Genomic DNA, 11,704 nt, shown 5'->3' with positions numbered 1-11,704 from the left:
ATGGCGGACATAGTAAGATTAGTTGATCGTCTGCGACAACGAGAAGAAAGGAGAGCAGTTCGTCCGAGGACCTTTAGAGATCGGCTTAATCCTTTGGAGATGAGGACAGATGAGGAGTTGTACGCCAGGTACAGGTTCAGGAGACCCACCTTGCTATTTATTGTTCATTTGGTCGCCGATAGTATAACGCATCCAACGAGAAGATCCCAAAGTCTGCCTCCTCTCATACAGGTTCTCGTTTTTTTGAGATTTCTGGCGACAGGGGCATTTCACCAACTGATTGGCGACGCCATTCACATATCAAAGGCCACTGCTGGACGCTGCATCCGTCGTGTTGCGGACGTCCTCGTTAGATTGCGTGGGGATTTCATCAAATTCCCGACTGGGCAGGCGGCAGACAACACAAAACGTGCCTTTCACGCTATTGCAGGTGCGTATTTCCAATTAAAAGACATAAATGATATCGAATCTAGTACCACAGACAAGTTTTGAGCGTTCCACTTGATGTAAACAATGTGACTGCAGCGCCCCCATCGATAATTACGTCATATAGTACTATGTACCGTATCTAAACAAATAAACGCCCTCATTGTTATATATGTGTGTTATCAATCGTATGAGAAGGGTTTCCCTCTGTTATAAAAACATCGTTAACAACAAAAAATTGTCTAATCAGCTCTTTGCTGAAAGTCAACAATTGTGAAGCTTTGATCAATTAAAATTGCAGGTAGAAACAGTTCTAGATCAAATTATATGTTTGTTCTTATTTTTTTTTTATTTCAAGATATTCATATGAAATGAAATATTGTTTTAATACTTATTAAGTGTACTATTTCAATTTCACAATTGAAATACTTCCATTTCATAGTGTACTTTGTCATTGTACAGTACATGTGCTTGTACATATCACTATGAATTTAAAAATAGTTAAAAAACAAAACAAAAAAGAAAAATTATTTGTTTAATATAGCTTTTATTTGGGAAACAACTTAGGATTCATAACAGTAATTAAAATATATATATATTGCACATGCATATGTACAGCTTCCTGTTTCAAGCAATTGATTGTCCTTGAAATAACATAAAAAGAAAATTTTGATCAAATGTGGTGATTCGAACCGAGCAAAATATCATTTGGGGCTTTCTGAAACTAGTTATATATGAATAAAAATTCAAGAACAAATGTGAAAATCTGCACAACTTAGGACCATGTGTAATGTGCATATTGAAATGAAATAATTCTATCTAACTGCTTCAATTTAAGAGGAGGCCCATGGGCCTCAACAGTCACCTGAGTTTAGAAATATTAAAGTTAATTTAATTTACCCTGCTGGCCCCGCCCATCAGCTCAGGGCCAACGTGTGCATACCATCGAGCTGTCATCCCATGCTGATAATGTTAACAAAGTTATTATGAATTTCAATAAAATCAAACAACTGATAGTCAAAAATTTGATTTCCCTATATAAACTATTGTAAAGTTTACCCCCTCCTCAGGGGCAAACGTGAGACCCCAGGAGCATGAAATTTACAATTTTGGTAAAGTACCTGAAGACTTTTCCATGCATATGAAGTGTACTATTTTTAGGCCAACACCACCATATGTGCAAATATTTACATAAGGAAGCGTTTTCTAAACTGCTGGCCAAAGACTGCAGTAATAAGTTCCACTAAAGAAACAAATTCATAATTCTAAAACTTCATTAAAATCTGGTTTTATTTTCATATTGTAGAACTATTCTCTCAATATTAAACTACATGCATTTTGATATTGGAATAACACTATTTTCTTCAATCTTCACATTTAGAAGTAAAAAGTTTTAAACAGTTGTCGAAATTGCAGGCCTCAGACCGCAAGTAATTACCATCTACGTTCTTTTTAAAAATTTTTTTATAGACAATCCATAAATTTACTCGACATGGGCCACTCATGATGATCACAAAGACACTGAGACTGACTTTGAACTACAGGGAAAGTCTCAAAACATCATTTTAATAAAATGGCTATGTCAAACAAACAAACAAACAAACAATTTTCCTTCTCTCATTTGTATCATTATGTTTTTATTGGGTTTTTCGAAGAAGTTTTTTTTTTAAATTTCAGTTAATTTCAATTTCAACACATTTTATTGTCATTTAATTCGACAAATGGATCTGACATCAGGCATAGCCTATTTAAGTCATCTCCATATAAACATATATACAGGTAACAATTTTTTAATCTCGAATATAACAGAAGTAGTATACATAATTTTATATATATTAACAGGAACATATATATGAATATCTCTTGGATATGACTTGTTAGCAGGACCCACTCGATGAGATCGGCTGATGTTGGCCTCTGTAATCATGATACCAAGTTCATTTAAAATCATTTGACCCTTTTTGACATTGCCCATAAGCCAAAGGAGTCAGGCAGTTTATAAACTAAAAATCTTGAATTGTGTATTTTTAAGGCATGCCACAGGTATTGGGATGCATTGATGGGACATTTGTCAGAATATCTACACCAAGAGAAAATGAACCTGACTATGTCAATAGAAAAGGATTCCATTCTCTGAATGTTCAGGTATAATGTGTAAAAATAGAAACTTTAATATTGATCAAGATTTCATGCAGAATGGATACCTTAATTGCTACATGTATTTAAGAAAAGAATAGTTTTATCTGTGACAAGTACTGCATTCATGTTAGCTCACTGAAATGTATACATTGTATTTACCTGGTATTAAATCTCAAATACATGCATACCACATTCCCCAATGTGAAGTCTATAATTCTTTCATTATTTAATATGAAAAAAAAACCACCTTTGAAATATGCATACTTATTTCACTTTCACAGATGGTCTGCAACAACAACTTCATCATAACCAACTGTGTGGCCCGTTGGCCTGGTTCATGTCATGACTCAAGAGTGTTCCGAGAAAGTCAGCTTTGTCATGACTTTGAAAATGGTAATAAACATTCATGTAAAACTATGTACTGTACCCTATAAAATTGATGTTACATCAATATATCAAGTTCATCAAACAATATATATCATTTTCATTTGTTACAAATCATTTGTGGTATATCCAAATATTTATGAAGATTTAACAGTACATAATTATAATTTTGAATAAGAAGATATATTACTTTTGAGAATTAAATTGAAAGTAATGTCACTTTACACAATGATATATCTATGAATGATGAATAAACAATGAAAAGAGAAACTTGAAGAAGCTATAATCCTTAATTATAACAGACCTATACAGTGGATTCCTGCTAGGGGACTCAGGCTACCCTTGCCGCAGGTATTTGATGACACCATACAATCACACCAATGATATTAGACACCGGGAGCGATTCAATGGAGCATTGTGTAGAACAAGAGTGGTCATCGAGCAGACGTTTGGAATTTTGAAGAGGCGCTTCAGCTGCCTATCAATTGGTCTGAGAACAAACCCAAACAGAGCATGCAAATATATTGTGGCATGTGCCATATTGCACAACATAGGTATCTTAAGACAAGATATAGTATCAGAAACAGTTGATGACCTAGTAGTACAAGGCCCAGATGTTCTGGAACATAATCATTTAAATGAAAATGGATTTGGGATAAGAGAGAACATGGCAAGAAACCTTTTTTCTTAGTAATTTTCTATAGCTAGGTACTCTCTGGAGTGGGGCAGTGCAAGCATATATATATACATTTATGGGCCAGTGGGGTTAGAGTCACCATTCAAAATCTGTTCCCCTTTTTCCAAAGATTTTTGTGACCAAATAAGATAAAAATCTATTCAGAACTTATAAGAGCAGTAATTTATAGGGCTTAGATTACCTCTATTTTCCCAATCAGACCCCGCCCATTCCGCACTTTGGGAGTCACCCCTTATCCAAAATCTGCTCCCTTCACCCAATGATGTTTCTGACCAAATTTGGTTAAAATCCACAAAGTATTTTATGACTAGTAGCGGTTAAAAGAAAATGTTGACAGAACAAATTGTAGTGGAAAAGTTTCAGAAACATTATTTATTCTTCAAAGGAAGGCTCAATTGCCTTAATTTGAAGAATAGCAAGATGTTTCTGAATCTTGACCAGTTCAATCCTCTCCAGAATCAGATTCCTTGCGTCTTTCACTCGGGCAAGTTCCTCCAACAATACTTCATCAGACAAATCTTTTTTCTGTTTTGATGATGTACATGTAGATGTGGCTGTATGTGGGGCTGTTAATCCATCTGTGTGTGTGGCTTGTGATGCTGCTGGGGAGATATAAGTTATTGGCATATCCATATCAACTCCTGAATAAGTTGGTAGGATGTTGATAAACCCAGGTGAAAGAGGCACTGAAAAAAAAGAATACATATGCATATGCATGTATACAATAAGATAAAGACAGCATTATCAACTCAATACCGTATTTTATCGGGTATAAGCCCATGATCAAGGATAAACCCCCTCCCCCCTATTTTTCACTTTTTTTCTGCAAAGGCTCGGTAAGACATTTTATATGACATGGCAAAAAGACATCACAAAGAGATTTTGACACCAACAATTGAATGATCTTTATTGGACCTTTTCCTTTTAATGTAAATCATTTGTTTTCTTATCGTCAAGTTTCAATATTGAGACATAAGAGAAACTGTATAAGTTTTTACTATATAACTCAAAATTGGCACAAGGAACTTGTCCGAAAGACCCACTTGAGTAATAGTAACAAGTACATTGACAGGTCAGAAAGGCCCATCATGTGATGATATACATCATTGAAAAAAATTATTTAATGAATTGTATTTTGAGATATTTAATACCCTTTAACCATACCAGCAGTGTCAATTCCTTCAGAGAGTCCACAGAGACTTGGTCTTCCCTCCAGGTTCTGTAATACCAGCCTTTCTGGCACTGTTGGTGAAGCTGGTTTCTTGCCACCACCAGTCTTTGGGTGCAGTAATCCTGATCTTTTTTCTTTTGCTACAATATACAAATGTATTATATTACATCTCAGTTTGTATCAATCAAAATGTGCCTTGTGTTTCATTTTCACAAGGGGCCTAATGGCCTTATAGGTCAATGTGTTCTGATGTAGTTTACTCAAACTGACCCATTTCAGCCCTGCCCATCTGTCACTGGGCTCAGTACTGTTTACATTTAGGCCATATACAAAGTAATTTGTCGTATATAACATCTGGGTTAAAATGTGAATTAATTCATAGATTTTCCTAATCTTAATTACTGGGGTAGTGTATATCAGGAGTTCAATGAAATTGATACCAAGTTTGAAGTTTCAATGACAAGATAAGCAGCTGATCAGACAGGAAATTTGTTTGATAATACAGATATAGGTCAAAAGTCAAAATGCATTGTATATCACAGTGACCTACATTTCACAAATGACACACCACCTGACTTGGGTGAACTTATGGCCCAGGTATGAGGTTTCAGTGACAAGCAGTGTAGGACATAGAGCTCGGACAATTGATATAAAGACAAAAGGATGGATGGAAACATTCAAATGAAAAATTTGACTACATCTTAGATTATTCTAAAACATAGACAGTCAATTAAGCATTTAAGGATAAATCTTATCTGTGGAGAATAGGAAGTGTGATGCAGTGCTATTAAACAAGATTTTTGTAACATGTAAATACCGGTATCTTACATAACTATGTTTCATACACCGTTTATGATGCTTTCATAACTACATTCATGTTATAGAATTCAAAAATGCTAAGTTCTATGTTAAAACATGATGTTGATCTCATAAATAAAAATCTAATGTCAACAACATAATGTTCAATGAACACTATCATACCTTTCTGCTTGATGTTTTGGTATTTCTTTTTAATTTCCGGCACCTTTCTCTGCAGTGATGTGTTTCTGCTGAAATTTGGAAAAGAAGAACATTTGTAGTAGAAAGAAAATCTTTACATGAGCTTTTACTTAGATACTCAAAGAGATAAATAAATAAACAAAAATTACCTAGCAGCTTTTAAAAGTATTTTTAGACACATTTGTATTTTGATATATGTAACAGAGCACATGATTAATTGAATTTAAATCACTGCCTCCGCTAGGGATCGAACCCGGGACCTCTGGCTTACTAGTCTTACGCTCATCCGATCGAGCTAAAGAGAAGATCTCTCTAGCCGAGCGGTATATTGCGGCTAGTATTTACCAGGGTTACATATACATACCATTAAACTTCATATTAAAAAATCTTGTTGCTATATTATCATCTATCTTATATCTTCTCAAACCTTTCTCTAAGCTTCAGACAAATCAAATGATTTCAATTTGTTTATGTTTTATTTACAATTATGCCAGTGACAATCAGTTTTATTTAAATCATGTATGTCTTCTTTTAATAGGATTGATATTTTATATTAATCTTCTTTATTCATATATTTCTGATGATGATTAGAATTAAAAACAAGTCTAATCATTGACTGGGAAGCTTCCAAAATGCCTATACACTAAACTTTCAGAAATTCAATGTTAAAAATATGAAATAAATTTTCTGTGTTAAATTGGTGCATTTGAATTTTTTATTTATTTAAATAGTATTTATGCTTTCTGTCACTGCCGTACACAGCAACAATAAATATAGTGAGTGTATTTCGACAGTTGCCGGATAAATACAAATATAATCTCAACATATTCAGATTTGATATTCCTGTTTGTGTTTGTTCTCAGACCAAATATATATATGTAATAACAGAATTGTTGTGAAATCAGAAAAAAATAAAGTACCTATATATCTATAATGAATAAATATCATGTGGTAGAGTGAACTTTTTTATTTTAAACAATTTAAACATGTTTTTAGGAAATGTTGTAACTAACTTGTTATATTGTATTTATTTGCTTGATTTGTTCTGCATTTAAATAATTCTATTGCTGTATGAAGTTATTATTATTGAATCATTTTCGAGTAATGTTGTTTTTTCCAATTTGATTTTATAAATTCATTTCAATGTAACTACAAAGCTGCCAGATGTTTTACTGAAATGGTAATATTTGTGAAAGTGTATAAGAAGAGTTAAATACCTTGAATTTGAAAAAAAAAATTTTAGAAAAAAAAAGGCTCTATAGATTTGTATAACTGCTTGATAACTCCTGCAATCACACCAACAGGTACAATAAAATGGAATGAGGAATTTGAGTATGACAAAAAGAAATGGGGAAAAAACCTTTAAAATTCCTTTTATTGTAACAAAAAGTACAAAACTTCAAATTCAAGTGAGAATTCTACACCACATTTTAGTAACCAATACATTTCTTTTAAGAATTAATTTACATCCTACTCCAATTTGCTCACTGTGTAATAGGAAAGGGAAACAATAACTACATTGCTTATGGGAATGTATTGAAGTTCAAACTCTTTTTGAAAGATTTTAAGCTCTGCTTGATATTTTGTTTATCATCCCATTTCTAATGAATAAAGATTCTCTACTTTTTGGAGTAGCTTCTTCACAATAAATAATAAAATACTAATAATTATTAAACATGATATTTATAAAACAGGATATCTTCATAAAACTCTTAATATAAATGCACTAATTAATGTTATTAAAGATCATTATAATGTACAAAAGTATATCATTTCAAGTAAAAGTGATAACATTCAAAAGAAGTTTGAAAGTAATTGGAGAAAGTGGATGCCTTTGTTAGAAATATGACTAATATGGCACTTGAACATGTAGTTTTTCTTTATATATACCTGTATGTGTTATATATATACAGTATATTGCTTTATATTTTAATGGCACAACACCATATTAGAAATTATAACTTGTATTCATATTTTCTAAACATTAGTAAGTAGTAACTTGTCAGTAAATAAAAGTGTATGGGAACCTCTCTACCTGTCTGTCTCAGTTTTCTCTCATCTGTCTGTCTGTTTGTCTCCATTTTGTTTGTCTATTTTGTTTTATATATATGTATGTACATGTAGGTGCTTCTTAATTTGTACTGTTTAATGGTGAGCAGAATGTGATGATAATTATAAAGCATGGGAGTATTTATCTGTAAGCATGGGAATATGTGTTGGTAAGTGTGTGTGTATGTCACGAGTTATGTGTGTGTACATGGGAATGTGTCTGGGTAAGTGTGTATACATGTACAAATGTATGTCCCGAGTTATGTGTGTGTACATCGGAATGTGTATGGGTAAGTGTGTATGTCCCTCTATGTTCTGTCTTATGGTATCTGTATTAAAAGCTTTGAAAAATAAAACAATTTAAAAAAAGAAAGAGTTAAAGTGGTAAAATGATATTTGGCAAGAATGAGAGATGTTTCCCTTGAGTTTAAGAGTCTAGATACTGTATATTTGTATTTATAAGGTTTGTTGCAAGGCAGGCCTATTCATAAATCTATAAATTAATTAATAAATAAACTGCTCAATTTGCTGACTGGTTTTCTTGTCATTATTGACAACCTGTTAGTGTTACAACCAAATGAGAGGATTTTTTTAATGTTTACAACATCTCTCATTTTCTATGGTTCAAATACTGTGAAATAGTGCTATGCGGATTGCTTCAGCGCAAACAATAAACCAATCTTCATGTGCAGTAAATGTAACTTTTTGATTTTTAGTCGCTTACATTATACTTTTAATTATGAATCCCATATATCAGCTGTATGTACACAGATAATGTAGGTTATTTCCTAAAACCTGAACAGTGTTTCTCCCTAGTTAATTCTAGTTGCAATCATTAATATTGCTACAAAGACATGTGTGTGGCATACAAGCTATCGTAACTGTAAAATTGTGTTTTCCCTGTATAAAATAATTTGGAGCCATCAATGGAAGACAAATGTCCGCTCATCAATATCAGATCAATTGACAATTAAGGAGGATTGAATTTTGAAATTATTGAATATTTGAGTAAAAAACGATTTTTTTTTGTCAAACATATGTAGAATCTATATAAAAGTCAAATATAATAAACATCTATAATCTAAGAAATAATCACGTCAGAACTTCTAAAAAGTCAATATTTTTTTACATGCACTTCAACAGTAATTTGACGGGTAAATGTGTATAAATAAGTTACTTAGATACGTGAATATCCCTCAAACTCTCGAAGGTGTACAGTACAGGGTTTCCAGTACAGTACACATGGATGGACGATTTCTGACAGAAGATCTTCGTCAGAGAGCAGTGTTGTCAGGGTATTGATATTCATTCTAGACTAGAGTACTGAGGGCACGCTGAATTCATGACAGATACGCGTCCCCAACCTAATATGCAGTTTAACATATAGCAGCATAAACATTATTTTAAGGAATCACAACAATTAAACTTCAAGCACACAACAATTTGGTAGCTCTACTGTATACGTACGCATTCAGGCGATTGGCAATGTCTTGCCAAACTTTGCTCTTCGTCTGCTGTGTCCTGGAGGCGCCATCGTGCCTTCCAAACAGCAGAGATTCGCTGTTGGAAACCTCTTCAACGAGCATAACCTCCTCCTCCCCGGTCCAATTTGACTTTCTCCCTCTGTTGACAGATTCCATTGTTTACATTGACAGCAGACGACAGAAGATGGTTTCCCGCGCTGAAGAGTTCCAATGGATTACCGCAAATACGCGAATCAGCGCGCGCGTTGCTATAGATTTCGACTTAAGTTTAGTCTCAGCTAAGATTATGCTTAGCACGTTTCATGATCCACTTAAGATTGCGGTCTTAGCTAAGTAAAATCTTAAGACTTAAGTCCAAGTTTAGTCTTAGACTTAAGTCTGCTTCATGATCCCGGGGCCTGGAGGCGCCATCGTGCCTTCCAAACAGCAGAGATTCGCTGTTGGAAACCTCTTCAACGAGCATAACCTCCTCCTCCCCGGTCCAATTTGACTTTCACCCTCTGTTGACAGATTCCATTGTTTACATTGACAGCAGACGACAGAAGATGGTTTCCCGCGCTGAAGAGTTCCAATGGATTACCGCAAATACGCGAATCAGCGCGCGCGTTGCTATAGATTTCGACTTAAGTTTAGTCTCAGCTAAGATTATGCTTAGCACGTTTCATGATCCACTTAAGATTGCGGTCTTAGCTAAGTAAAATCTTAAGACTTAAGTCCAAGTTTAGTCTTAGACTTAAGTCTGCTTCATGATCCCGGGGCCTGGAGGCGCCATCGTGCCTTCCAAACAGCAGAGATTCGCTGTTGGAAACCTCTTCAACGAGCATAACCTCCTCCTCCCCGGTCCAATTTGACTTTCTCCCTCTGTTGACAGATTCCATTGTTTACATTGACAGCAGACGACAGAAGATGGTTTCCCGCGCTGAAGAGTTCCAATGGATTACCGCAAATACGCGAATCAGCGCGCGCGTTGCTATAGATTTCGACTTAAGTTTAGTCTCAGCTAAGATTATGCTTAGCACGTTTCATGATCCACTTAAGATTGCGGTCTTAGCTAAGTAAAATCTTAAGACTTAAGTCCAAGTTTAGTCTTAGACTTAAGTCTGCTTCATGATCCCGGGGCCAGAACACATTGACCTATAAGGCCATTAGGCCCCTTGTGAAAATGAAACACAAGGCACATTTTGATTGATACAAACTGAGATGTAATATAATACATTTGTATATTGTAGCAAAAGAAAAAAGATCAGGATTACTGCACCCAAAGACTGGTGGTGGCAAGAAACCAGCTTCACCAACAGTGCCAGAAAGGCTGGTATTACAGAACCTGGAGGGAAGACCAAGTCTCTGTGGACTCTCTGAAGGAATTGACACTGCTGGTATGGTTAAAGGGTATTAAATATCTCAAAATACAATTCATTAAATAATTTTTTTCAATGATGTATATCATCACATGATGGGCCTTTCTGACCTGTCAATGTACTTGTTACTATTACTCAAGTGGGTCTTTCGGACAAGTTCCTTGTGCCAATTTTGAGTTATATAGTAAAAACTTATACAGTTTCTCTTATGTCTCAATATTGAAACTTGACGATAAGAAAACAAATGATTTACATTAAAAGGAAAAGGTCCAATAAAGATCATTCAATTGTTGGTGTCAAAATCTCTTTGTGATGTCTTTTTGCCATGTCATATAAAATGTCTTACCGAGCCTTTGCAGAAAAAAAGTGAAAAATAGGGGGGAGGGGGTTTATCCTTGATCATGGGCTTATACCCGATAAAATACGGTATTGAGTTGATAATGCTGTCTTTATCTTATTGTATACATGCATATGCATATGTATTCTTTTTTTTCAGTGCCTCTTTCACCTGGGTTTATCAACATCCTACCAACTTATTCAGGAGTTGATATGGATATGCCAATAACTTATATCTCCCCAGCAGCATCACAAGCCACACACACAGATGGATTAACAGCCCCACATACAGCCACATCTACATGTACATCATCAAAACAGAAAAAAGATTTGTCTGATGAAGTATTGTTGGAGGAACTTGCCCGAGTGAAAGACGCAAGGAATCTGATTCTGGAGAGGATTGAACTGGTCAAGATTCAGAAACATCTTGCTATTCTTCAAATTAAGGCAATTGAGCCTTCCTTTGAAGAATAAATAATGTTTCTGAAACTTTTCCACTACAATTTGTTCTGTCAACATTTTCTTTTAACCGCTACTAGTCATAAAATACTTTGTGGATTTTAACCAAATTTGGTCAGAAACATCATTGGGTGAAGGGAGCAGATTTTGCATAAGGGGTGACTCCCAAAGTGCGGAATGGGCGGGGTCTGATTGGGAAAAT

General features: G+C 34.6%; 2 protein-coding genes across 2 annotated transcripts; one reads left to right on the top strand and one right to left on the bottom strand.

The window, feature by feature from the left end:
* On the top strand, window positions 1-3,845 carry LOC117340995 (putative nuclease HARBI1). Its single transcript, XM_033902793.1, has 4 exons — window positions 1-430; window positions 2,459-2,571; window positions 2,847-2,958; window positions 3,252-3,845. The coding sequence occupies exons 1-4, from the start codon at window positions 1-3 to the stop codon at window positions 3,638-3,640; spliced, it is 1,044 nt and encodes a 347-aa protein (XP_033758684.1). The 3' UTR covers window positions 3,641-3,845.
* A 19-nt stretch (window positions 3,846-3,864) lies between these two features.
* On the bottom strand, window positions 3,865-9,795 carry LOC117317367. Its single transcript, XM_033872175.1, has 4 exons — window positions 9,333-9,795; window positions 5,799-5,866; window positions 4,811-4,957; window positions 3,865-4,332 (listed from the first exon to the last, which is right to left on the bottom strand). The coding sequence occupies exons 1-4, from the start codon at window positions 9,503-9,505 to the stop codon at window positions 4,019-4,021; spliced, it is 702 nt and encodes a 233-aa protein (XP_033728066.1). The 5' UTR covers window positions 9,506-9,795; the 3' UTR covers window positions 3,865-4,018.
* Between the last annotated feature and the right edge of the window lie 1,909 nt (window positions 9,796-11,704).

Source organism: Pecten maximus, chromosome 2, assembly GCF_902652985.1.
Source record: "Pecten maximus chromosome 2, xPecMax1.1, whole genome shotgun sequence".
In the NCBI taxonomy this organism is placed as follows: Eukaryota; Metazoa; Mollusca; class Bivalvia; order Pectinida; family Pectinidae; genus Pecten; species Pecten maximus.
Note: the sequence above shows the minus strand (reverse complement) of the source record. Positions and strands in the feature narration are given on the sequence as shown.

Coding starts and splice junctions, on each gene's coding strand:
- LOC117340995 (XM_033902793.1), top strand. CDS start 1: ATGGCGGACATAGTAAGATTAGTTGATCGTCTGCGACAACGAGAAGAA. Junction 431..2,458: donor TGCCTTTCACGCTATTGCAG/GTGCGTATTTCC, acceptor TGTATTTTTAAG/GCATGCCACAGGTATTGGGA. Junction 2,959..3,251: donor TTGTCATGACTTTGAAAATG/GTAATAAACATT, acceptor TAATTATAACAG/ACCTATACAGTGGATTCCTG.
- LOC117317367 (XM_033872175.1), bottom strand. CDS start 9,505: ATGGAATCTGTCAACAGAGGGAGAAAGTCAAATTGGACCGGGGAGGAG. Junction 5,867..9,332: donor ATTGCCAATCGCCTGAATGC/GTACGTATACAG, acceptor TCCAAATTTCAG/CAGAAACACATCACTGCAGA. Junction 4,333..4,810: donor TGAAGGAATTGACACTGCTG/GTATGGTTAAAG, acceptor CTTTTTTTTCAG/TGCCTCTTTCACCTGGGTTT.